The sequence below is a fragment of the Diplodia seriata genome (genome assembly GCF_021436955.1).
Source record: "Diplodia seriata strain FDS-637 chromosome Unknown scaffold_6, whole genome shotgun sequence".
Lineage (NCBI taxonomy): Eukaryota > Fungi > Ascomycota > Dothideomycetes > Botryosphaeriales > Botryosphaeriaceae > Diplodia > Diplodia seriata.
In genome coordinates, this window is record NW_027117313.1 from 1235441 (window position 1) to 1259732 (window position 24292).

Below are 24292 nucleotides of genomic sequence, written 5' to 3' on the forward strand. Positions count from 1 at the left end.
ACGTTTAAATTCTGGCCTGAAGAAGTCTGCAGCGAAAATGACGCAGACCAGCCATGGTTATTTCCATGATCGCATCTCAATCCGTTTTCCCATTCCCGAACGCCATAGAAATGCATAACATCTTGGCATCCTCATCTCTTGAAGCTCTTGTCTGTGTGGTCCATGCGGCCCAATGAGTATCCAGCCTCCGCAATGAGCAATTCACCAGTCATATGGAAGTGATTGCATCTTTTCTCACAGCAGCCTCAAGTTTCCAGTGACCTGGTTGATAACGCTCACGGGGCCAGGCCCAATACCAAGCACCGTGGCGCTGCCAGCAGCAATCTGCGTGCGGCCCGCATCGTGGATGATCTGCGCGCAAAGCCCCAAGCTCATGGCTTGTGCCTGGAGCAGCTGCATGTCCTCCTCGCTGGTGCACTTCAGCGCCACCTTCATCTGGCCATATCTTTCCCAGCGACGGAGGAGGGGCGACTCAGGTGCCTGGCGGAGGAAAGCCTTGTAGCAAGCGAGGGTGGCATGGCCGCACTGCGCCGCGATTTTGCCTGGCGAGATTGTCAGCATGAACGGCAGTCCGGTGTAGTTCCAACAAATTGACATTGTGCATACCTGAGCCCATCTTCAAGTCCGTCCGCACGACCAGCACCAGCTTGCACTCCTCGTTGCGGTCCGTGAACGGGTCGAGTTCCTGTCTCTCCACCTCATCGTCCTCTTCATCCTCGGAGTCGCTTTCCTCCTCGGAGCTGCTATCCTCCTCGTCTTTCTTCTCGCTCTTGTCCTTCTTCGCTTTCGCGGAGGCGCGCCCAGCTTCCACGCCCTGCAGGTACCATTCCTCAGACACGCGCTTGCCGAGCCACAGGCCGCCGAAGATGACGCCACCGAGAGTGCCGACAAAGGCGGAGACGAGCCAGGGGAGCGGGATGGAGACGCTCTGGCGCATGAGCGACATGGTGGAGGCGGGTGGTCGAAGGAAGGACTGGCTGCGCCGGGTTGTGTTTCTTTTTTGCTTGATCGGCGAGTGTTTTCCAAAGAGCTTGGGCGTAAGTCGACGTCAGTTCTGCAGAGCTGGGGGCAGGAACATTGAGGCTACCCGACGATGCGAGCTTACCGTAGCTCTTGTCTGCGTGACCGGGTGGAGGTATTACCACGATTGTTTCAATTCGAACCTTTGCGTCGATATGAGAGAAATCCGCATTGTTTCCAGCTTCTGGTTTTCTAGTGTATGCATGAGGCATAGGGGTTCGCGGTTATCTAGAATTGGCTTTCAGTTCAGGGCAAACTTTTTCGAGTGTGGCTAAAATGATTGATGTGGCCGTTATTTATTTACATCCTCAGCGCTTTTTATGATAGCACAGTAGCCGGAAGCTTGTGGTGCTCTCAATTGCACTTGCACGGGCAGGCAGAGTCAAGTGTCCGGCGGCGAAACGAACCCCGGCCGGCGAACCGTGAATCTTGCGTCGCCGCGGAAGTCCAGCATCCAACCGCCGGAAACACCACAAACCACCACCCATCCATACCACCTTCTGGGCACACTGCCCACCCGCTACCGCCACAATGGCTCTCCGTGCACCATCGTCGTCATCGCTCGCCCTCCTCGCCCGCCTGACGAGCCCCACGACGACGCAAATCCAAGCCCGCACCTTCGCCAGCAGCGCCGCCCTCAGCGCAAAGTCAACGAAGTCCAAACTCCGCGACGACCACATCGGCGTCCCGCGCTATCCGTACGGTCCGAACAAGTGGTACAAGCAGTCAAACCACGGCCTGTACGGCGGTGCGCGCATCCAATTCGGCAACAACGTCTCGCACAAGACGGAGATCAAGACGCGGCGCAAGTGGCGGCCCAACATCCAGCACAAGATCCTGTACTCGCGCGCCCTGAACCGTAGCGTGCGTGTGCGCCTGTCGACGCGTGTGCTGCGTACCATCGACAAGGTCGGCGGCCTGGACGAGTACCTGCTCGGCGAGAAGAGCGCCCGCATCAAGGAGCTCGGCATGGGCGGCTGGCTGCTCCGCTGGCGCATCATGCAGACCCAGGCCGTCAAGAATCGCTTCGCCAGGCAGCGCGAGCAGCTGGGATTGCCTCCGGTCACCCTGGCGGACGAGCAGATGCGGGGGATGGACGGGGAGATGGTCTCGGAGGAGGAGATGTCGGAGCAGGTCATGGCGTACGACGCTATGCTTGACAAACAGGGCAGCACCGTGCCGCTGAGCGAGGCGGATCAAGAGGCCGTCATGCAGGAGGGAGAGCAGGAAGCTCTCAACGAGGCAGCAGAAGAGGCCGAGGGCACGGAGAAGGCGGCTTCCAAGGTGGTGGCATAAATTAGGCTATGCTGGGGAGGAAGGGAAGCTTGTACGCATGTTGATATCTCGGATTTCATGGCAGGGTATTGTAAAATTATGATGGCATTCAGCGGAAAGTACGGCGCGAACGCAAGCTACTGGGCTTTGGGCAAAGGAAAAGCCATCGTTCTCCAGGCCTCATCCATTAGACGGTTGTGCATGAATAGAGCTCTCAGCCAATGAAGCGCCGGTTCGATCAGCTCCATGACCCCCTGCAGACCCAGACGGTTCCAATGGCACTCGCGCAAATGCAGCATGGCTGATCACACAGCTGGGCGCAAGACCTCGTCTGGGTGCAGTGATGCAGACAGCCAAATGCTATGCAGGTACGCACATTGGGCACTCGGATGCACTGCTTGAATCTTTTCTCGAGTCAAGCAATGGGTGTGCATTTGATCATCACAAGCATGAAAAACTATCTAGGAAGTATGTACGCTGTTACGGTTGTGTCTCCTATCTTCAGCCTCCAATGGAGTAATTCTGTGGAAACTAGGAATGTAACGCGCCGCAAAGCCGCCCTCCCGGCTCAACCTGAAGCAAAGCCCCAAGGAACCGTTCAGACGACCCGCTGTGGTTCTGAAATACCTGTCGGCCGCACAGAGGCACGTACACTAGGTGTATTGTCTCCCCTGTGCATAGCCGGCCGAACTGTCGCAGCACTCGACCTTAGACACCTGCAAGCCTGTTAGTTGCGACTCCGAGCGGGAAAACTGCGATCTGACATACCGTTAGGCGTAAGGGAGTGCTGGACACAGGTTTGTGTTTTGGTGAGGGAGAAAGTTCCGGCCGCCAGAGATTTTTATGCGCGCGCCGCGTCTGTGCGTTTTCCCGCTAACCACATCAGGTCAGGCGGTGAGTGCGGCTCTCCATGTCAACTTCTATCGCCGCCGCCGCCAATACCTCGCGACACCCTCCACGACATCGTCAATCTCCTCCGGTCTGTCACAACGCCGTCGCCTAGTGAAACCCTCGCCATCTTCAGACCTCACGCGGCGTAGCTCATCCACGATGGACGCCATTTCGATCGAGGAGGCCAACAAGATCCGGGTGGCCATGGGCATGAAGCCCCTTCCGGTCCCCGGCAAGGAAGACACCTCTGGCCCCGTCTTCAAGGAAACCAGTGCCGACTCAGACGACGATCCCGCAAGCACGCTCGAGACGCGGTCTGCCGCCGCATTCGACAACTGGAAACAGATCGAGGAGGAGAAGGCAGCCAAGGCGAAGCTGCAGGCCAAGAAGGATGCGATCAAGAAAGCCCGTGACCAGGCGCAGCGGTTCGCCAAGCTCGAGGGTCAGGGCCTGGGCGAAGGTGACGATGTGGATGCGAAGACGTGGCTGGCGGGGCAGAAGAAGAGGCAAAAGAAGATTGACAAGGCCAGGAAGCTTGAGCAGGAACTCGCCGAGCAGGAGGCCCAGCTGCAGGCGGAATACACCGCGAAGGACTTGGCCGGTGTCAAGGTGGCGCACGAGTTTGACCAGCTCGACGAGGGCGAGGAGCACATTTTGACTCTCAAGGATGCCGCCGTCGACGACGAGGATGCCGGAGATGAGCTGGAAAACCTCGGTCTTGCTGAATCGGAGCGGGTGAAGGAGCGCCTCGACTCGAAAAAGAGAAAGCGCGCGTACGATCCGAATGATATCGATGAATCGGGCCAGGCATCTATCCTTGCTCAGTACGACGAGGAGATTGACGGCAAGAAGCGAAAGGTGTTCACCCTTGACGGACAGGGTAGAACGGTGGAAGAGACCCAGAAGATCAAGGATGATGGCACTCTCGGCCAGTCGAAGATTAAGATCAACCTGGACCTCCTGCAGGACGATACTCCCATCTCGGACTACATTGACGCCTCCGAGGTCAAGATCAAGAAGCCTAAGAAGAAGAAGGAAAAGAAATCCAGGAAGAAGGCCGTTGATGATGACGATATCTTCCCGATGCCGGCGCCCGCTGCGCCTAAGGAAACCGGCGGCATGGACGTCGACCATGCGGAACCTGCGCCAAGGAAGAAGATCGTAGAGGATTTCATCGACGACGAAGACCTACAAGCGAACCTTGCCATGCAGAGGCGAGCTGCCTTGAAGAAGAGGAAGAAGATGAGGCCTGAGGATCTTGCACGGCAACTCCGTGAGGAAGCCTCCGCAACCCCGGATGTCATGGACACCGTCGAGGCACCGGAAGATGAACCTGGTCTCGTCATTGATGAAACTTCGGAGTTCGTTGCCAATCTTCAAGGACCAGCAGAGCGGCCAGAACGCCAACGTAACAAGTCTTCTCAGCCGCGGAGCCGTGCAGTCTCCGAGGCCGCCAACGGGATGGATGAAGAGGGCGACGTTAACATGGATCAGTCATACGCTGAGGTCGAGGAGGCACAAGAACGGGCAGCTCGCGAGGCAAGGAGTGGTTCAGTACCAAACATCACTACCACTGGCCTCGACGAAGAAGAGACCGTCGACCGCGGTATTGCCGCAACTCTCAATCTCCTCAAGCAACGTGGCCAAATTACGGCAAACAACGGCGGCGAGCTCAACCACAGACATATTGAGCACCAGCGGTTCCTGGCTGAGAAGTCGAAGATGGAAACAGACGCCGAGGTGCGCGCCAAACTGCAGCGTGAGCGTGATCGCCGCTCTGGCCGTCTCGAACACATGTCGGCGCGCGAGCGTGAAGCTATGGCTCAGAAGGCCAACCAGGATCGTGACCGCCTCGAGTCGCGTAAGATGGCCGATATTTTCAACAAGGAGTACAAGCCGAATGTCGAGCTCAAGTACATTGACGAGTTTGGCCGCCGCATGAACCAGAAGGAAGCCTTCAAGCACCTCAGTCACCAGTTCCACGGCAAGGGCTCTGGAAAGCAGAAGACGGAGAAACGCCTCAAGAAGATCGACGAGGAGAAGCAGCGGGAGTCGATGAGCAGTTTGGACTCCAGCCAGCACACCGCCATGAACACGGCTATGGACTCCACGGCTAAGAAGAACAGGCAGGCTGGTGTGCGCCTGCAGTAGGTGGTCAACTGAGAGAACTTACTGGACTACAGTTTCTTTTTGCGGATCGATAATGGGATGGAGGGGAGACAATGGCGTTATCCAAGGTTAGTATGTACTACTCTGATCAGCGTATAAATGGAAATAAATATTAAACGAAGCAATTTTTTCTAGTCCACGTGAGATACGGGAACCTTGCAGGTATGTTGCCCGTAAGCTCCACGTTCCCTCCACAGAAGGTCTGACCCACGCCTCACGTGTGCTAACCATCGGCGATACTCCACGCCTCTTGTACTTTCATGTCTTGCTCAATGGTCTTGGGCTGTAATGACTTCATTGCTTGAACGTGCTGATCTCTGTATCCCACGGTTGAACTGACTTGCTAGCCTCCCTCATATCCCCATGGAAAGATAGTCTCGAAATTCTGGATATTTGCTCCAACTGCCCTCACAGAATCGCATATAATGCACGTCTACGCTGCTTCAACTGCCCGCTTAACAGGTCTCACCAAAAGAAAAATCACTTCATTGCTACTGGAATCTCCTGCCCCATTCGCATGGCGTAGCATTGCTAGCGCTGACAGACTCCTAAACTGAAATCCCGATTGTAGTGTTCCATGCTGTCAATGAAAGGAGTTTGGTCGAATGTTCTGCTTTCCATGCCAGATCTGTATCAGTATCATCGGTTCTTTGAGCCTTACTGCATTCCTGGTTGCAGATAAGGGCCTTCTTCAGGATTGGTGTGGGAGTAATGCTCATACCTGTCTTTCAAAGTCGCGAGGACGTTGTCCAGGATGCCCCGAAGCTCTTGATGGTCTCCGAAACGCTTGTGTTCCAAAGCTTCCAGCGCCTCGACTGCCCTACGATCGGACCAGTCCCATGATAGAAGTTGACGGTCAGTCGCGGGATGCCTGGGAAAGCAAGCACGTCCCACGTGGCGGCTATGGAAGGATGGTTTAGAAGGCCATGCATCACGGAGTCCTTTGTCCAGGCACTTTTTGGCATACCGTTTTGTTGGTGGTTAAGCAAGTGTTCTTGACGGAGTTCGAAGTCACCGAACACGGCTGCACCAATGCCGCAGGGGCATTTCTCTCCAGGGTCTAGGTTAGAGCCGCTTATGTTCGGCCTGCTGGACAAGTATCATCATCGTCCTAAGGGAACATCTCGTTTCTATGTACATGGGCACCGAACAGCCCAAAAAACAAAAAGTGCAATCCCAACATGGACCATGAACTGCACCGGTCTCCTGACCGGCCTATTCGTGTGGCGCATTACTGTCATGAACAAATTGAACAACAACTGTTCCGCCAGCTTCTTCCCTAACTGAAATCGGTCGTCGAAACAGACGGAGAGGAGGACAAAGGTAATGGAAATAACCAGCAAAATTGCAAGAAACGCCCTGGCGGCTGCATCTGATGTTGGTTCTTCATGTAGCTGAGGTGCTGTTGCTGCTGGCAGGCGCGGTGGTGGTGCTTCTGATGCTGATGCTGTTACCACTGTCGTTGCCGCCGGTGCAGTGGGGGAAGAGGTTTCCTCGGCCGTGGCGACCGGCTCGTCTTGCTGCGCAGGGGAAGGTCCGAAGTCCGTGGGCTTATTCGACACATCAGGCATGCTGTTGTGGCGTCTGTTACGTGCATGCTGTTCGGAAGCCGCAAAGTCGTTGGAAGAAGTGGAGCTGACGGCATGGGTGGCGGAAAAGTTCGGCGAAGCCATTTTTGCTGCTTTGAGGTCGAAGATGTAGTGAGTTTGTTGATTCTCTCTCTGCTGTGCTATTCTGGGTGGTTGAATAGGTATGGAACCTCTAAAGTGGTAGCGAGAAGTGAAATCCCTGAAGTCGGGGTATACAGGGTCTCTCCTTCCTCGGCGGCTGCGATGGTCGCGTTTCCGGAGGATGTTGTTGAGTACTTTGGCGCTTGTCATGGCTTGTTTGAGCCAAGTGGTCGTCGAATATATCGTAGAGGCCACTTGGGCAATAGCGGATATTTGCTGGCGGAATGCATTTGAACTGTGTGGTGTCCCGGCGGTGGGACAACTCAGTGTCCTCATCCAAGGTACACTTCACATAGCTTAGGTTAGACCCAGCAATCTAGAATGAGGAACATTTGAATCTCAGGCAATCTCATGATGCATGGTGTTTACTCTAAATGTGCTCTACCATTCAAGCTTTTTGTACATCGTGGTATCATAAAACCAGTGGTGCGAAGAGCTTCGGCTCTACTCCACATAAGCAGTGAATATCTGAAGTGCCTCCTTGGCACTGTATTCAACATCAACACCCTGCCCAACAAAGAAGATGTAGCCCTCCTTGATCTCGTGGACCTTTCCGTCGACCTTCAACTCACCCCAACCCTGCGTGCACACCAGCGAACTGGGTCCAGAGATGGCAGAGATAGTCTCGCTGGCTCCACTGGGCACTTCTGTTGCGAGCATGTTGAACTCGCTCATTGGGGGAGCGTACACCTTCGTGTGGCCGTTCTTGCTACGTCCATAGGGCTTGCTAGGCAAGATGGCCTCCTTGGCGTCGTGGGGCGTGAACGTCAGACAAGAAATGAAAGTGTCGACGTTGTCCCGGTCGGCGCGCGGGCAGAAGCCGGTGTTAAGGACGTTATTCGATCGCGCCATGCACTCGATAATATCGCCACCAAGGTAGGCGTGGATTCCGTCAGCGGGTATGTAGATGCTCTCTCCTGGCTGCAGTACCAGGTAGTTCATGGTGATGAGCGCAACCAGACTGCCAGGGTCCTGTGGGATTGAGATTAGCAACACACTTTGAGATCGGAAACAGACTTGACATACCGTCTTCCCATATTGGTCCTGCAGACGCGGGAGCAACTCTGGAATGTTGGTGTGCTTTCCAAAAGCCGACTTATCCACCTTGCCCAGCGCCTCCTCCACTTGTTTCACTTCAGCTTCCGACGCTTCGAGCATGCGCTGCACGACGTGTTTAAGTGTCTGATCGTCAAACGCAGGCTTCCTGACCTCGGGCAAGAACCTCTGCAAAGGCTCAAGCAAGATCAATTGCTCGATGTCGTTGAGCGGCTTGAAGCCACAGAAGGCTTCAAATTTGGTCAAAGCAACTGCAATTTCGGGCTTGTGGTTTGGGTCGGTGAAGCTCGAGGGGTCTCGTCTGTGCAGCTCGGAGGCAAGGCTCTTGTTCTACGTAGCGTCAGCATTGGTTGCGTAGAGCAGGAGCGGGGAGGGACTAACGGGGTGCAGTTGCAGCGGGAGAGCTTTCGCAATGGACAAAACCTTGGGAAGGTAAGGCAAATCCTGGCCAAACCGTTGGATTACAGTCTTTCCCAGAAGCTCGTCTGGAGTCTTGTTGATGAAGTCCTGAAGGTTTTCTCCCGTCTCCAAAACGTAGGCGGGCAGATCCGGGTAGGTGCCGTACCACCTGATTGTCGTCAGCGCGAGCAGCGAGAGCAGACTTCAAAGAACATACATCTCGGCGTAAGGTTTGCTCTCATCAAGCTTGAAATCAGTCCCGGGCGTCTTGGAGGCCAGTCGAGCAGCAACAGACTGGGAGCCCTGCTTGCCCCACGGATACTCGTTGCAGTAGCATTTCAGCTGGACGGCTTTGGGGGCCATTGTGCAGGAATTCGGTGAGGATGAAGCACAGACGGATCAATCACAGACGGAGAGGTACAGGGAAGCGGAATGGAAAGGTGCTGTTGCAGTTGGGGCAGCGAGCGAGACGGGTTGATTATGAGGGCAGTGCAGCAGAACTCGACGTCATAGTCGCGTCGGCGCATCGGGCGTGGAAGGTGCAGTGGAGTGCGGCGCAAAGAACCCGCGGGAGGGCCGGATGTGGAGAAAGCCAGTGCGATCGTTGATTGATAATTGCAGAGTGCCGTCACCGCGCACGCTTCCCCCCGCATGCGAGATTTTGCTATGGTGGCGTGGTGCTCCTGGTTGATCCATCGTCACGGGCTTGCGCCGACGACGAGTTTTGAGCGGGTCCCGTTTCCAATGGCCCTGGAATTGAGCGGAGCATGGAAGCTGGAAGCAGCTTTACAGAGCGTGCGGGAGCCAGATGGTGAGATCAGCGGGTTTGGGATGATGAAAGCATCTGGGCGGGCCGGTGACGCAGAGCGACGGCAGGGATGGCGGGAGGCGGGCGGCGGGCGGCAGTATGGAAATCACGGTCGCGCGGCTCTCACCGCCCGGCGCGCTCCAGGGTCCGCAGCGGGTGGCAGGAGATTGCGAGCCCTCGCGCCGCCGCATCTCGTATGCCACCGTGGTAGCTGTAAGTGCTGACAACACCTTCGACACCACGCTCCTTCGACTCGCCCTCGCCCTCGTATCCGTCGCGCACTCTCTCGGGACCATGTCGCCCTGATCACCCTCTCTTCCGCCTGTCAACGTCTCTCCTTGCGTGCCCGCCGATCCGCCAGCTCTCTCATTCCAATTTCCAAGCGCCGCACTCCTCCCCCGACTCATCCTCCGCCATGCATTTCGCTTTTCCTCCGCGCAAGACCTCGCGCCCGCCGCCCTACGTCGCCGCCGCCAATGCGCGCAGCCAAGGTCCCCTTCTCACCCGACGCATGGCTAGGCAACTGGCCATCTACGCCTTGGTCGCCCTTGGCTTCCTTTACCTGCTGAAGAATTGGCTCTTCAATGGGCCCCCTCCGGAGTTCATTCCCGCTGGCACCCCGCCCGTGGTCATGGTGACTACCTTTGATGCGGACCTGTCCGATTCGTTCAAGGAAAAGCTCAGAATCAACCGGGAGACGTATGCGGCCAAGCACGGTTAGTCCAGCGAATGCGCTGCATGTGCTTTGGAGAACTGACTGGTATCTAGGTTACGCGACCTTCTTCGCCAACTCGTCCGACTACAACATCGGTAGTAATCCTCTTAGCTGGGCGAAGGTACCCTCGATGCGCCACGCCATGACCGCTTTCCCTCACAGCACCTACTTCTTCTACCTCGATATCAACAGTCTCATTGTCAATCCCGACATCTCTGTCGAAGACCACATCATGCAGAAGTCCCGTCTGGAGGATCTGATGATTGTCGGTCTCCCAGTGGTTCCTCCGGATAGTGTCATCAAGACATTCGCACACCTTTCTGGGGACAACATTGATCTGGTTCTGACCCAGGATTCCGATAATCTATGCCAGAATAGCTTTATTCTCCGGCGAGGGGACTGGGCCAAGTTCTTCCTGGATTCGTGGTTCGATCCGCTGTACCGCTCATACAATTTTCAGAGGGCTGAAGGCCATGCGTTGGAACACATTGTCCAGTAAGTTTGAAAGGGATCGCTTTGAAGGTTAAAGTAACCGTTTTTCTAGGTGGCACGGCACTATCCTCGCCAAGCTTGCTCTTGTTCCCCAACGTATCATGAACGCCTACACCCGGGCCGAGGAGGGCTCCAAGGAAGGCATGTACCAAGAAGGCGATTTCATTGCTGCCTTCCCCGATTGTATCGACGATAAGAAGACGACATGCGAGGACGATATGGCACCCTGGTGGGGCAAGTCTCTGGAGAATTCGGACTCCTCGTCTTGATGGCTTGATTGTTTGAATTGATGGCGTTCAATGGGTATATCCGTGTTCATGGAGACTTGATGTAAGCGCGAGGCGTTATCTTTGGGTTGATGACTAGTTTAGTGCTTCGTACAGTACTCTGTAATAGTATCCTGATACCAAAGGCTTCTTAGGCCTGGACTCTCTGTAACCAAACGTACCTCGTCTGCAGTGAATGAATCGAGTTTGTGGAGGAAACAAATAATCCCAGGGTTACAGGGAAGATTGCCGAAGGATGCCCGCGGGAATGTGCCAATGATAGGTGGCGCTTTCCGCTCGCGACTTAGCCGGCGATCCTCTTCACGCCCAACGCGTCCAAGCTCTGCCTTCCTCAAACCAATCGTCACCAACTCCCCAGTTCTGCCCACCTCACAACTCAGGCTGACACCGGCTTTCGGTCTCACTATGCTACCACCGATAGCTCCTGCGTTACTCGAGCGCAACCCGAAATTTAAGCTTCTTTACGAGGACATCTCGCAAAACAAACTCAACTCCGACGCGTCTACAAAAGATGTCAAGAGGCAACGCTTGGTGGATGAAGCACGAAAAGTATGTACCGTACAGTCCTGCATCTGCGCATACTTTTCCTAGAATTGCACGCGACCGGAAGTAGTGAAGTCGTATCATAGCTTCGTTTGCCTGGAGCCTTGCTGACCCGTGCAGGAGCTGAACATCAAACGCATCGACCTAGCAAAGACACAGATCTTGAAAACTTCACTAGAAAGCCTCACTGCACGAGCAGCTGATCTTCCTGATGAAGTATGGCCCCCGTCTTCCAAGCTGAACATCAACCCCTATCACTGACGCCTGCTAGCTTCACGAGGTCATCACCATAGTCGCCGCGCAACTCAATGGTCACATCCCTTCATCTGACCGCGAAATACTACAAGAAGATGTCGAATACTTCACCGTACGTTTCTTTCGGCCGTACGTTCTAGCCAACCCACTGATCCAAGACCGTCAACACCAGGAACACATTGTCCCCATCTCACGTGCCTTATCCACGTACCTCAAGTCCACCGCCGTCCAACTCTGCAGAATCGCAAGCCCCGAAAGTCAGTCTCCCCCGTCATCTCCCCTCACCTCCATCGCCCCTTCACTGACGGCCCCCCAACCCAGCCGACCCCAACCCCGGCACGATCCGCTCTCTCCCGTCCATCGCGCAAGACCAACAGGACGACCTCACCGCCTCCACCACCGCGCTAGCCTCCCACCGCGTCGCCCTCGCCGACCTCGCCGCCGCCACGCTCGATGCGCAGACCCGCCTCGTCGAGGTCGTCGTGCGCGTGCTCGAGCAGACCGTCCACGGCAGCGCGGCGCGCGCCGCCCGCGCCAAGGCCGAGCACCTCGCCGCCGTCGCCAAGGGGTTGGAGTTGAAGCTGAGCGTCGTGATGCTGACGTCGAGAGGAGATCAGGGGGAATTGGAGCGTGCGGTGGTGGGGTATGGGAAGTGGTTGAGGGGCGAGAGGGAGGAATTGGACCATCGGAAGGCGATTGCGGAGGATCGGCTGAGGGATTTTGAGGAGGCGGGTGGTGGTGGGGGTGGGAAGGGTGGGATGTTGAGGGAGATTGCGAGGAGGTATGCGGAGGTGGAGGAGGAGATTGCGAGGGTGCGGGGGGAGGTGGGGAGGCTGGAGGGGAGCTAGTTGGTTCGGTACTGTCTCCATTGGACGTCTGATGGCAGCGTTATATGACTGACCTATTGATGTCACTCTAGACGGGGCTCTTATGCATTCACATATCAAAAAAAAAAAAAAAAAAAGCTGTAATTAAGGTACCCTTGGGCTGACTCCGCTCAAAAAAGGAGAAGTTCAGGATCGCTTACCAGGGAAGCTCCTGCCCATCCCTGTGCCAGAATTTCCCAGTGTCTTCAAGCTTCTTGCTCACCAAGATCTTGTACAGCTTTCCAGCGACCTCATCGGGATCCACCAACCCAGGAACCGGGCCCAATTGTGCCGCCATGGCAGTCCGGACCATGCCCGGGTGCAAGATGACGACGACTACGCCCTTGTCCTTCAGCTCAACGGACAGGTTCTTGCAGATCATGTTTAGCGCCGTCTTCGACGAGCGGTAGGCGTAGTTGCCGCCGGAGCTGTTGTCCGCGATGCTGCCCACGCGGCTGGAGACGTAGCCCAGGCGCGGGGCGGACGACTTGAGGACGTTGGGCAGGAATGCCTGCGTCAGCAACAGTGGGCCGAAGGTGTTGACGGCGAAAGTCTTGGAAAGGGAGCCAGCGTTTATGGTGCTGAGCGAGTCGTGCTCCGGGTCTATTACGCCTGCAACGGAGAAGACTCCTGTCAGCATTCAGTGCGATCTATAGGGTCGGGGTGCAGCTTTGACTTACCGGCTACGTTGAGCAGCAGATCCAATGGGCCGTCGCCGTATTGCTTTTTGAATTCGTGGATGGCGTCCTCCGACGTGACGTCCAGCTGAGACGTCTTGCAGCCCAAACTCTTCAGCTTCTCGCCATCTTGAACATCAACGGCATGAACATCGTATCCCTGATTGTCCATGAGTCTGGATACTTTTCAAGTGCAAGAACTGAATATACCTCTTTGATCAGGACTTTGGCGAATTCGTGGCCAATTCCAGAATTAGCTCCTGTAATGATGGCAGTCGGCATTGTAATTTCGCGCAAACAGAGTTTCACTGTTTGCTTTCGAGAGGCTTTTCCGAAGATTCCTACATACATATAGCTTTTGAAATTCACGAAAGTGACGCGGATGAGGGGAAGAGCTGACAAATGCATGGATGCGGGGATGACTCACGTTCGACTGATGTTGCCTGTTGCCTGCTGCCATATTTCAAAGCTACACTGACTCTGCAAGACATCCTCCAGCATCCTGACTCCAGAAAGCAGCAATGTGACTTTCCAAAACGCTCGGAAATGGCGAAGTGGATGTATACCAGTTGTTTTCGAGGCCGTGGTTAAAGTCGTTGCCGCTGCAAGTGTATTCTGTTTCAATCCACAGTTGGGGCATTGTTCTTTCGCCTTCAACAATGACATAGCTTCACGATGCAACCGTCGTTTTTCCAACAGGCGTTGCAAAGAGACTGAAGGGAGTCTAGACGTTGGGTACGGAAAGAGCTACCTTTGCAGGTCATGAGTGCGCCATTAATCAAGCTGGTATGAATCGAGTGATACGAGCGTAAGCATTTCGATGATCAGAGCACTGCTCGCCAATAGATGTAGGCAGAAAGCGAAACTAGCGTACGTGGAAGGTGTTGGAAATGCCGCGGTAATGCTAGCTAGAATAGCGTAAATGACGCTCGCCGAGGCACAGGGTTCCTGGTGGGGAAGCTCAGACACAACTCAACTCACCTTCCGCCATCATGCTTCCGTCTTCTCCGCTCCACTGCAACAAGCATCACTTCAGCACGCGAACATGGCTGATACGCGCAAGACTGTCCTGATCACCGGGTAAATTCCGCGCCTACAGCTTCCCTTCAACGTATTGCTGACCGCTCGTGCGCACAGCTGCTCGTCCGGCATTGGCCACAGCCTTGCTAGAGAATTCCACGCGAAAGGTTTCTTTCCAAGAGCCCACCGCCGCACATCTCGCGTTCCCGGCTGATACAGTGGCCTCCCACAGGCCTACGCGTCTTCGCATCTGCCCGCCGTACCGAGGCCATCGCCGACCTCGCCGAGCTGGGCATCGAAACCGTTGCTCTCGAAGTCGACAAGCCCGACAGCGTCCAGCAGGTGCGCCGCGAGATTGAGGAGCTCACCGGCGGAAAGCTGGACGTCCTGGTCAACAATGCCGGCCGCAACTACACCGTACCTGCGCTCGACGTGGACCAGAACGAGGTGCAGCAGACATTCGAGGTCAACGTGTTCTCGGTCATGCGCATGTGCCAGGAATTTGCGCCGCTGTTGATAGAGGCCAAGGGGACCATTGTGCAGATTGGCAGTTTGGCTGGTGTCATGTGAGTGCCTGGCGACAACGTACGATTGGTGTATGTGCTGACTGTTTGCGCAGGCCGTATGTTTTCGGAAGTACGTCGACCGCATGGTGTATCGGTCGAGCCCGCTGCTAACATCTGCTTAGGCGTCTACAACGCGTCGAAGGCTGCCCTCCATGCGTACAGCAACACCCTCCGCGTTGAGCTCTCGCCGTTCGGTGTGCGTGTCGTCACCATCATTACTGGCGGCATCAAATCCAACATTGCGCGCACCGACCGCCAGCTTCCGGAGGACTCGTACTACATCCCTCTCAATGAAGAATATCAGAGGCGTTTGAGGCACAGCCAGGAAGGCGCTATGCCCAGCGACGACTATGCTAAGAGCGTCGTCTCCAAGGTGCTCAAGTCCAGCCCGCCGAAGTGGGTATGGGAGGGCAACAAGTCTTGGGCGGTGTGGTTCCTCAGCACTTTCCTTCCCAAGAGCATCATGGTTAGTTTGACTCAAGAGTATGCTGCGGGGCCGTCACTAACAGGACTTCACAGGATGCTGTGTTCTTCCGCATGTTCAACCTCTGGAAGCTCATTGGAACAACAAGGTCGAAGAAGACTGCGTAAGAATTGTGTCTTTCATGTGCCATTCGCTTTTTGCGCTGCTGTAAAATATCCACTGTGTCGCACGTTTTACTCGATCGGTAAGGAGTCGGCGTTCAAGGAAATATGACCCAGTACAAATACAACAAACATTGCTCAGGGCCCTCGTCAAGTGGAAACGATGAAGTATGATCGGGTCCTCGTATTCTTCACTTACTCGTGCTACCTAGAATCTGCTCATACCAAATGGCTACTTCAGCATCGTCTTGGAAACCAGTGAACGGCTTACCCACGACTTTTCCACGGCTGTCGAACTTGACGCCCTCTGTCGCCAGGAGCCTCCTTTTCTCGGCCGCGTGCTTTCCCTCTTCGCCCCAATCACCACCAAAGCCACCAATCCGTCCATCGTGGGCCAAAACCCGGTGACAGGGCACAGTGGGTGCAAAGGGGTTGTTGCGCATGGCATTGCCGATTGCTCTTGCACTGCACTTGTGGTGACTTGCGGTGATGTATGAACCCATGGCCCCGTAAGTGCTGTAGCGGCCACGCGGTATGTAAGTCAGGAGAATAAGGGCAAAGCGGCGGAAGGGTGTGAGGTCTCTCGATGAAGCAATTGTGTCCCTGGCCTGGAGTATTTCTGGCGTGGGGGGTGCGGTCTTGGTCGATTCAATTTTGGGACCATCGCTGAAGAAATGACTTCGTATGTCCTCGGTATCTGATGCCGTCTTCGGCCTCTTCGCCCCCCTTGGAGATGTTTCTCCTCCCGACTCGGCATACTTTCTCTTCGGTGCGCTTTTGCCTCTCAGCTCGAGGCTCCGTTGGTTCAGTTCATCGAGATTCGCCTCGCCGTTTGCTATTTTCCGTCCCAGACTCAAAGCAGCCTGGAGTTGTTGTTCTGACATTTTCTTGACGGCCGGGGTACCAACGCGCTCCATCCACGGTTTGTCTTGCCCGACAGCATTGTCCAAAATTATACGGGCGAAGCAGTGGTCCAGCACAACAGGCCATTTGGACTGAGCTTTGTCACGAGCCTTTGCTAAGCGTGGAAGCTCGTCCATATAGAGGGCCGACCATAGCTTCTGAAGCTGACTCCGGTCTTCTGGTTGGGAGACGGGGGCCATGAGTGGCAGTTGCGGTGTGCAGGCGCAGTGTGACGCGCGGGGTTCGGGGTGCAGCTGGCGGCGCGATGGATGACGCGCACGCGGTGCCTGACTCGTGGGAGCTCATCCTCCCCCCTCCCCGCGCTTTCCTCCACCCTCGCGCGGCTCTCCGAGATCGCCCACCGCTATTGCTTCCGCGATCCGCGCGGCGCCTTCTCCTGGCTATTCTCTTCTCGGCCGGGCCAAGAGCCTCACATGCTCGTAGCAAAGGTGCTGCCTGCACGTAAGCGACGATCTGCCCGGCCTCTGTTTGCGGCGGGCCCCCACAGGCTACATGACAGATACCACAAATGCTGATCGGTGTGATGGGTTCTGTGGGTGCAGGCAGGCGTGGCCACGGCTCCTGCCCGCGTGCGGCAGCCTCGCGCCTTCTCGCGGCTCGAGGACACGCATCAGAGTGACACAGCGCCGCCGTTTGCTGCCAGGGATGCGCCATCAGGGTCAAAATTGCGCAGGAGACCGTTTCCAAGCGCGCAATTGACCATGAACAACCTCCGCAACGCTCCGTCGCCCATGGAGGCGCCCACGCGTCAAACCGGCATCTTGCATACACCGCGCCTTTCACCGGTTCCAGAAGCATTGTTCCCTGCAGCTTCCGCCACGCATATAACCCCAACTCTCTTGGCCTTCCCCTTACACTGTCCCATCCACCAGCTTCCTCCTCCACTCGCTACCGAAATGGGTGAACTCGGTCAGTCAAGCGCAAAGGCTTCGGCCGCCCATGCTCGCTCCACATACGACTCTTGGGCAAGATTAAGAGAGCACCTCGACCATTCTACCGTGGCTCTTGACGGAGAATCACTCCAGATTCCTGGTCTCGTCGCCGTCGCCAGACATGGCTCCAAACCGGTGATTGACAAGTCAGCACACCTTGTGGCGAGGATTACAGAGAGCGTCGAGATGCTCCAACGCCACCTCGACAGGGGTGACCTGGTCTACGGTAACTCTATCTCTCACCCAATCATGTTCACGCAAAAAGAAACTCACACTTTCTCAGGAGTGAATACTGGCTACGGCGGCAGCGCTGATACTCGCACCAATGACGTCGTCTCCCTTCAAAGTGCTCTTATTCAGCACCAGCAAAGCGGCATTATCTCTAGTAACGACACTGGAAGGCCCTTTCTCGGCCAACAGCAGGGCGCCCTTCACCATGTCGACGATTACGGCACATTGTCCATGCCCACTTCCTGGGTGAAGGGCTTGATGCTTCAGCGTGTCAACAGCATTGTGCGTGGTCACTCGGCTGTCTCTCTTGCCGTCATCGAGGCCATCATGAGCCTGCTGGAGCACGATATCACTCCGGTCATCCCTCTACGTGGAAGCATATCCGCCTCTGGAGATCTGCAGCCACTCTCGTATGTTGCCGGTGCCATTCAGGGGAGCCCGGACATTTTTGTTCGTGTTGGAACTCCCTCTCACATCATGCCTGCCAGCGTGGCATTGCAGTCCCACAATCTGCAGCCGGTTGTCCTTGCTGCTAAAGAAGGTCTTGGACTACTAAACGGCACATCTGCCTCCGGTTCCGTGGCATCCCTTGTGATTTACGAAACCAACCACCTGGCAGTCCTTACACAAACACTTACTGCCATGGCCGTGGAGGCTCTCAAAGGAACTGCAGAGTCCTTCAGTCCTTTCATCGCCAGGGTACGGCCACATAGGGGTCAAGTAGAGGTGGCTTCGAATATCTACGGATTTCTTCAGGGCTCACGTCTGTCTTCGGGTCTCGACGGTGAAAAGGACATGCACCTGGCCGGATTATGCCAGGATCGCTACCCGTTGCGCACCTCATCCCAGTGGATAGGACCGCAGCTTGAAGATCTTCTTCTTGCCACCGAGCAAATTTCCGTGGAACTAAATTCAACTACCGACAACCCATTGATGGACGTCAACACCGACCTTATCCACCATGGCGGCAATTTCCAAGCAGCTTCTATCACTTCGGCCATGGAGAAAGTTCGCACTTCAATTCAGATGTTTGGCAAGCTGCTTTTTGCCCAGGGAACCGAACTTCTCAACTCCAGCTTAAGCAGAGGCCTACCTCCCAATCTCGCAGCGGATGACCCAAGTCTGAGCTTCACCTGCAAAGGAATCGACATTAATCTTGCCGCCTACATGTCTGAGCTTGCGTATCTTGCCAACCCCGTCAGCAGCCATGTACAGAGTGCCGAAGTTCATAACCAGGCTGTAAACTCGGTGGCCCTCATCTCAGCCCGTTATACTTTTCAGAGCATCGAAGTCCTCAGTCAGATGTGCGCGGCTTACCTCTACGCTCTTTGCCAAGCTCTCGACCTCCGCGTCCTGCAATCCAAATTCCTTGAAGAGACGTACGAATCATTCAACCATATCATCATCAAAGCTCTGAACAGCGCTGATCCTAATCACGAGAGCTTTGTAGACCCCAAGGGGGTTCAAGAAGAGGTTTGGGCTGCGTTGAAGGACAAGTGGAACGCTTCGACTAATGAGGATCTTTTGCCTCGTGCAGCCAGCGCTGCTCGCGCCGCTGCAATGATGTTTTTGTACCGAATTCCCAACTCTTCTGTCGATGCTCAATCTTTCGAACAGTCCATTCAGAGTGCGTTACAGCAGAAGTATGCGGGATTGCGTACACGCATGTTCGAAGAACACAAGGACCTCACGCCTGCGTACCTCGGCCAGGCTTCAAGGAAGATGTATCGTTTCGTCCGCGTAGAGCTTGGTGTTCCTTTCCACAGAGGCTTGGTGGATTGCCCGGAATATGGGACTCGGACTTCTGGTGACGACAGTAGGCGGAAGATGACGATTGGCAGCTGGATCAGTGTCATCTATGAGGCGCTGAGAGGGGGATTGCTGCACAAGCCGATCATGGAGGCGCTTGTGGAAAACGGTGTTTGAGAGTATCTTCCCAGAAATTTTTACGGGAGTTTGCTCGGGTTTAAGGCTGAGACTAGCAGGTTAGCTGGATATGTGACTGTTGCTTGACAGCTTAAACGGCTGTAGATATGCGAGGGGCTGGCATACAACGATAGATACTTGTTCTACAGATCGCGCTTCGTTTAAAGGTGCTGATTGGTATAGCAACTACGCGGAAGTCTGTCCCTTTCTTTTTCCTTGTCCTTGCGATTCGAATTGCCCATAGTCTTAAGAGTGACATGTGACATCATTTGGTATTACTTACTTTCATAATTCAGTCAAGTTGAAATCTCTTGCTACGTGCAGATTTGGGGTTCTTCGGGAAACGCGGGGGCGGAGGCGTCGGCGCTGACGGCGCTGATTACAGACTACTCGGCTTACACTTTATGACTTGATGGCTGTGGCCGATCACGATTGTATGTTTCGGCAGGTTAGCCAAGAGAAAAATTGGGCCAATCATAACGTGCCAGTATCTCGTTCTCCTGACATACAGAACGCGGTCAAGTCAAAAGGTCCTCTCATAGAGAGGATAAATGGGGAGCCGTCCGCTTTTCTTCCCTGCTCTACCTTTATTGTACTAATAGTACAAATAGCTTCTCTACAGATCATCATCTATGAAAACGCCAATGCCCCCCGCCGTATACTGGTGTCCGTTCTGTCAGGACAAGCTGTACAAGAGCAAAGGAAACCTCAACAACCACGTCATGCAGGACCATGAACCCCAGAAGCAGCACTACTGTCACGGATGCAACAGATCATGGAACATTGCTCTGGGCTGCACTCGTCACCTTCGCAAGTCCAGCTGCTCGAGCAGCAATCTGGAGACAAGACACCACGAATCGAAGAAGACCCTCTACGCCTGCGGCATATGCGTCAGAGTCTTCGACGACTTCAGCCTCCGCCAAGACCACCTCTTCGCTCACCAACAGGAGGGAGCGCAGAGAGCGTCGTGGAGCATGGACAATGTGATGCGCAGCTTACTATCTTACCCATCTATCGCCGACCGATGGCGCGCCGCGGTTCAAAGGAAGTCGAACAACAGCATGGATGTGAACTCTCAGTGGCAGCCTCGCTGGGACTGGGGTAACCCGCAGACAGGAGAAGTCGTCACAGCACTGGAACACACGCGCTTCGACAGTCAGCAGGAGCTCGACCAGCTTCTGGACACCTCCTTGTCGACGCTGACCTCCGCGAGTGAGGCACAACTCCGAATAACTGGCCACGAGGAGCGGCCGAGCCTCGACGCAGAAGTGGACTTTGGTGCCTATCCCGAGGAAGGTCTGGGGAGCCTCTTAACGCGTCAGCTTGAAGAATACTTCTAGTAAGTTTCACCATCGTACGAGTTGGTCTTCCTGAATGATGCTCACCGTTGAAGTTCGTTTGAATAGGACATGCATTGAAGAGACGAAAAGTGGTCAATGGGCGCTAGAAGAGAAGGCGAGATTGGCGTGAAGTCTAGTAACATGTTGGCGTCATTCTCCTTGGGCGAACCCATTCGGATATGTCTTCTCCTAGTTGATGTAACGAGTTATGACTGTTTTTTTTCTTACTTTTTCTTTTTTTGCAAGGGCACCATAAAAGAACTGGCTTGCATGCTGATTGCTTTCCTTAGATATTGACAAGTGAAACGAAGCTCGAAAATCTTGTGATATCTGCGGCCTTTATCAAGCCCGGATCTGCACATCGCTCACAGTCGTCCTACCCAACCCTTCCTTCGCGTAGAAATCCATTGGGTACACGTCCTCGCCAACATCTTCTTGCCCAGCTTTCTCCATCCACTTTCCTTCTCGGACGCCCAGCGCCACCAAAGCCTCGTATGGGCTCAACAGCGGCCGGGGAAAGGCGTATCCCCAGTCGATGCTCAATCTCGGGCAGGCGATCTGGACCCACGCCTCCACACCACCATCCTCCACATTTGCGCCGTCCTGATCGACACCCGCTTTTTTCTTATCCTCTTTACTGGCACTCATGAGCTGTAGTTTGCCCGGGAAGATCTCGCTCAGCAGGATCTTCATGCATGGGATACCCTTCTGCTTGAGGTGCTTCTCAATCAGGGTGAGCGTGTGTGGGTTACCCTGGCGACCCAGGGCACCGAGAATCAGTCCCCATTTGCGAGCCTTTCGTGCGGACTGAATAGCTGACGCGCGGAGGGAGTACATCTCAGTGTGCGCATAGGTCTCGTGGGTAAGGCGACGGCTATAGGGATCATAACGATACGAAGGTAGGTGCGGGTTGTGAATTTGCGCAGACTCAAGGTGAAAGCGGCCATCTCCAAGGTATAGCAAGCAATCAGCTTCAATGGGACCATCCTTGGAGGCGTTTGCGGTGGCTGAGGCTACCAGAGATTCGGCCCTTTGCTTGGGAGTAGAGAAGCGCGGAGATGTACAGCCCAGGATCTCGCCTTTGGACAGCGGCATGATTTGGGGCACGATGATGTTGTAGCCCTCTCGCCGCAGCTGCGGCGCAATGCCGTGGATGGTGGCGTTGAATTGAATTGTTCCTACCATAGCAATGGTCTGTCCTGGCTTGAAGTTCCGGACAATTGTGTCGCAGAGGTGCTGCGTATCGATTCCAATACTGACGAAAACGTATAGTGTTGCAATCTTGGTGACTGCAACGGGTATCAAACAACTATGTGCGTAGTGCACCAGCAGGTCGCAGCCCAAAGCTCGGGCAGTAAAATCGTCGATGCAGCAAGCGCCGTAGGTCACGTCTCCCATTATAGTTGTGGTTATTCCGGGGCAGAATTGAGTGAGAATATCGGATATTGTTGTCGCGAAGAGCAAAAGACCCTCAGGGAATTGAAGTGCTACGGACTTGTGGCCATTCTGGCGAATGCGATGAATGGTCTTATGGATTTCGAAGTTGTAGTTTGAGGGAAGCAGCGAAATGGCAGCGTTGATGTCTGGATCCTCCAAGATATCGGCAGGGATGTTGTTCAGGGCGCGTGCTGTTCTCCGGGGTCGTGCTACTGTAAGACGACTGTTAGCACTTGACCGTACTGAAGCCGCAGGTTGCTAAACCCCGCTTTAGAGCTCTCCATGCGTGACCAAGTACGCTCCCTCGAGAGGTGAAAGCCTGCCGAGACCCAAGCATTCCTTTCCAAGTCCGTACCTTGTATTGCCCCGCTGTCCTCGATATTCGCGTTTGGGTCGGCCTTCGCCTTTGCGGCCGCAGCGCTTTCTGCTGCCCTGCGGCCGACAAATCTCTTCTTCGGCTGCTTAGGAGCAATGCTGGGCTCGCCGTTCAGTTCCTCCGCAGGGGTGGGCCCCAAATTCGTGGCAGCGCGGTCTTCTTCCATATCGATGGCGGGGTCGTGAATTTTTCGGCGGCGGCGAGGCGAAGGGCGCAGGGCGCAAATTCACCCAAAAAGTGTATCGCAGGGCAGACGTGGGGAGGTAAGAGTGTCCACAAGTGATTTGAGAAAGACGGCCGGGCCAGAACAGGAGCCAGTGGCCGTGATTGTTGCGGGTTCAGTATTTTATTCGGGAGTCCGGGCGATCAGGCGGCGGAAAGCGAGTCAAAGCGACGGCGATTACCCAGCTTCAGCCTTATCGGCTTAGGCCCGGCTGAACGTTACCCCACACGATGTCATTCCACTACTCCCTGACCAGAGCTCCAAACAGCTTCCGTCCCACTTCCAGACCTAATTCCTTTCACAATGTCGTTCATCGCGCGGAGAGCTTGCCGGGGACTTGCTCGTCCCACGTTCCCCGTCCTTACCCGCCGTGGTCTCTCCACACCAGCAGCAGATCATGTCCGTCTCGTCGAGGTCGGCCCGCGTGACGGCCTTCAGAATGAGAAGACGAGCATTCCCGTCAACACCAAGATAGATTTCGTCAACCGCCTGGCAACAACCGGTTTAAGTGTGATAGAGGCCGGCAGCTTTGTGAGTCCGAAATGGACGCCCCAAGTAAGCCAAACTTCTCCTACCAGCTTCCCCGCTCGCTGGCTAACCACCATCCGCGCAGATGGCCAATTCTTCCGAGATTCTCGAACACGTCCTCAAAACTCCTCCCAAATCAACCGAGCCGATAGTCTACCAGTTTCTTATGCCCAATGAAAAAGGCTTGGACAACTTCCTCAACGTCTACAGCGCCCACGCCGCGGCAAACACAGACAACGGCCCCGCACTCAACACCTCCTCACAAGACCCCAACGCCATGCCCTCCGCGCCCTCGGGCGCCGCCGCCACATCCAAAACCCCAGAGATCGAAGTCTCCATCTTCACCGCCGCGACCGAGACATTCGCGCGCAAGAACACCAACTGCAGCGTCGCCGAGTCCCTACAGCGCTTCGAGCCGCTAGTGGCGCGAGCGCGCGGGCACAACCTCCGCGTGCGCGCCTACATCTCGGTGGCGCTAGGCTGCCCGTACGAGGGGCCGGACGTGGACCCGCACGCGGTGGCGGAGCTGGCCGTGTCGCTGCTGGAGATGGGCGCCGACGTCATCTCCGTCGCGGACACGACGGGCATGGGCACCGCGCCGCGCACGCGCGAGCTGCTGCGCACCCTCGCCGCCGCCGGCGTCGACCGCCAGGACCTCGCGCTGCACTTCCACGACACCTACGGCCAGGCCCTGGTGAACGCCCTCGTCGGCCTCGAGCACGGCGTGCGCGAGTTCGACGCCGCCGTCGCCGGCCTCGGCGGCTGCCCGTACAGCCCCGGCGCCACCGGCAACGTCGCGACCGAGGATCTAGTCCACCTGTTTGAGAGCTTGGGCCTGAAGACGGGCGTCGACATTGAGAAGCTGTCGGAGGTGGGCAAGTGGATTTCAGGGGAGATTGGGAGGCCGAACGAGAGCAGGGCAGGCAAGGCGACCCTGTCGAGGATCGCTAGGGAGAAAGGGGAAGGGCGTTGATGGAAGTAAATGTCTCTCCTGAAGGGGTGGGGTGGGAGTTACTTGGGT

The 24292-nt window shown here is 55.5% G+C and overlaps 13 protein-coding genes across 13 annotated transcripts; 8 read left to right on the forward strand and 5 right to left on the reverse strand.

The window, feature by feature from the left end:
- Positions 1-234: 234 nt before the first annotated feature.
- On the reverse strand, positions 235-946 carry SLS55_006289 (uncharacterized protein; the record flags this gene model as incomplete). Its single annotated transcript, XM_066777719.1, has 2 exons — positions 235-542; positions 607-946. 2 exons carry the CDS (start codon positions 944-946, stop codon positions 235-237), a joined length of 648 nt encoding a protein of 215 aa, XP_066631814.1.
- Positions 947-1551: 605 nt separating this feature from the next.
- Positions 1552-2316, forward strand: SLS55_006290 (mitochondrial 54S ribosomal protein bL28m; the record flags this gene model as incomplete). The annotated part of the gene is made up of 1 exon (XM_066777720.1): positions 1552-2316. The coding sequence occupies one exon, from the start codon at positions 1552-1554 to the stop codon at positions 2314-2316; it is 765 nt and encodes a 254-aa protein (XP_066631815.1).
- Positions 2317-3345: 1029 nt separating this feature from the next.
- On the forward strand, positions 3346-5337 carry SLS55_006291 (uncharacterized protein; the record flags this gene model as incomplete). The annotated part of the gene is made up of 1 exon (XM_066777721.1): positions 3346-5337. One exon carries the CDS (start codon positions 3346-3348, stop codon positions 5335-5337), a length of 1992 nt encoding a protein of 663 aa, XP_066631816.1.
- A 2192-nt stretch (positions 5338-7529) lies between these two features.
- On the reverse strand, positions 7530-8903 carry SLS55_006292 (uncharacterized protein; the record flags this gene model as incomplete). Its single annotated transcript, XM_066777722.1, is given in 4 exon segments — positions 7530-8057; positions 8112-8471; positions 8523-8742; positions 8758-8903. 4 exon segments carry the CDS (start codon positions 8901-8903, stop codon positions 7530-7532), a joined length of 1254 nt encoding a protein of 417 aa, XP_066631817.1.
- Positions 8904-9859: 956 nt separating this feature from the next.
- Positions 9860-10824, forward strand: MNN11_1 (putative alpha-1,6-mannosyltransferase mnn11; the record flags this gene model as incomplete). Its single annotated transcript, XM_066777723.1, has 3 exons — positions 9860-10064; positions 10117-10558; positions 10608-10824. The coding sequence occupies 3 exons, from the start codon at positions 9860-9862 to the stop codon at positions 10822-10824; spliced, it is 864 nt and encodes a 287-aa protein (XP_066631818.1).
- Positions 10825-11393: 569 nt separating this feature from the next.
- MNN11_2 (putative alpha-1,6-mannosyltransferase mnn11) lies at positions 11394-12488 on the forward strand (the record flags this gene model as incomplete). Its single annotated transcript, XM_066777724.1, has 2 exons — positions 11394-11400; positions 11962-12488. The coding sequence occupies 2 exons, from the start codon at positions 11394-11396 to the stop codon at positions 12486-12488; spliced, it is 534 nt and encodes a 177-aa protein (XP_066631819.1).
- Positions 12489-12663: 175 nt separating this feature from the next.
- Positions 12664-13465, reverse strand: SLS55_006295 (uncharacterized protein; the record flags this gene model as incomplete). Its single annotated transcript, XM_066777725.1, has 3 exons — positions 12664-13136; positions 13187-13343; positions 13394-13465. 3 exons carry the CDS (start codon positions 13463-13465, stop codon positions 12664-12666), a joined length of 702 nt encoding a protein of 233 aa, XP_066631820.1.
- Positions 13466-14228: 763 nt separating this feature from the next.
- On the forward strand, positions 14229-15360 carry AYR1_2 (NADPH-dependent 1-acyl dihydroxyacetone phosphate reductase; the record flags this gene model as incomplete). The annotated part of the gene is made up of 6 exons (XM_066777726.1): positions 14229-14263; positions 14321-14370; positions 14436-14769; positions 14823-14839; positions 14892-15235; positions 15289-15360. The coding sequence occupies 6 exons, from the start codon at positions 14229-14231 to the stop codon at positions 15358-15360; spliced, it is 852 nt and encodes a 283-aa protein (XP_066631821.1).
- Positions 15361-15545: 185 nt separating this feature from the next.
- Positions 15546-16457, reverse strand: SLS55_006297 (uncharacterized protein; the record flags this gene model as incomplete). The annotated part of the gene is made up of 1 exon (XM_066777727.1): positions 15546-16457. One exon carries the CDS (start codon positions 16455-16457, stop codon positions 15546-15548), a length of 912 nt encoding a protein of 303 aa, XP_066631822.1.
- Positions 16458-17174: 717 nt separating this feature from the next.
- Positions 17175-19367, forward strand: SLS55_006298 (uncharacterized protein; the record flags this gene model as incomplete). The annotated part of the gene is made up of 1 exon (XM_066777728.1): positions 17175-19367. The coding sequence occupies one exon, from the start codon at positions 17175-17177 to the stop codon at positions 19365-19367; it is 2193 nt and encodes a 730-aa protein (XP_066631823.1).
- Positions 19368-20011: 644 nt separating this feature from the next.
- Positions 20012-20707, forward strand: SLS55_006299 (uncharacterized protein; the record flags this gene model as incomplete). Its single annotated transcript, XM_066777729.1, has 1 exon — positions 20012-20707. One exon carries the CDS (start codon positions 20012-20014, stop codon positions 20705-20707), a length of 696 nt encoding a protein of 231 aa, XP_066631824.1.
- A 342-nt stretch (positions 20708-21049) lies between these two features.
- DPH1 (Diphthamide biosynthesis protein 1) lies at positions 21050-22686 on the reverse strand (the record flags this gene model as incomplete). Its single annotated transcript, XM_066777730.1, has 2 exons — positions 21050-22356; positions 22500-22686. 2 exons carry the CDS (start codon positions 22684-22686, stop codon positions 21050-21052), a joined length of 1494 nt encoding a protein of 497 aa, XP_066631825.1.
- Positions 22687-23140: 454 nt separating this feature from the next.
- Positions 23141-24244, forward strand: SLS55_006301 (uncharacterized protein; the record flags this gene model as incomplete). Its single annotated transcript, XM_066777731.1, has 2 exons — positions 23141-23146; positions 23357-24244. The coding sequence occupies 2 exons, from the start codon at positions 23141-23143 to the stop codon at positions 24242-24244; spliced, it is 894 nt and encodes a 297-aa protein (XP_066631826.1).
- Positions 24245-24292: the final 48 nt, after the last annotated feature.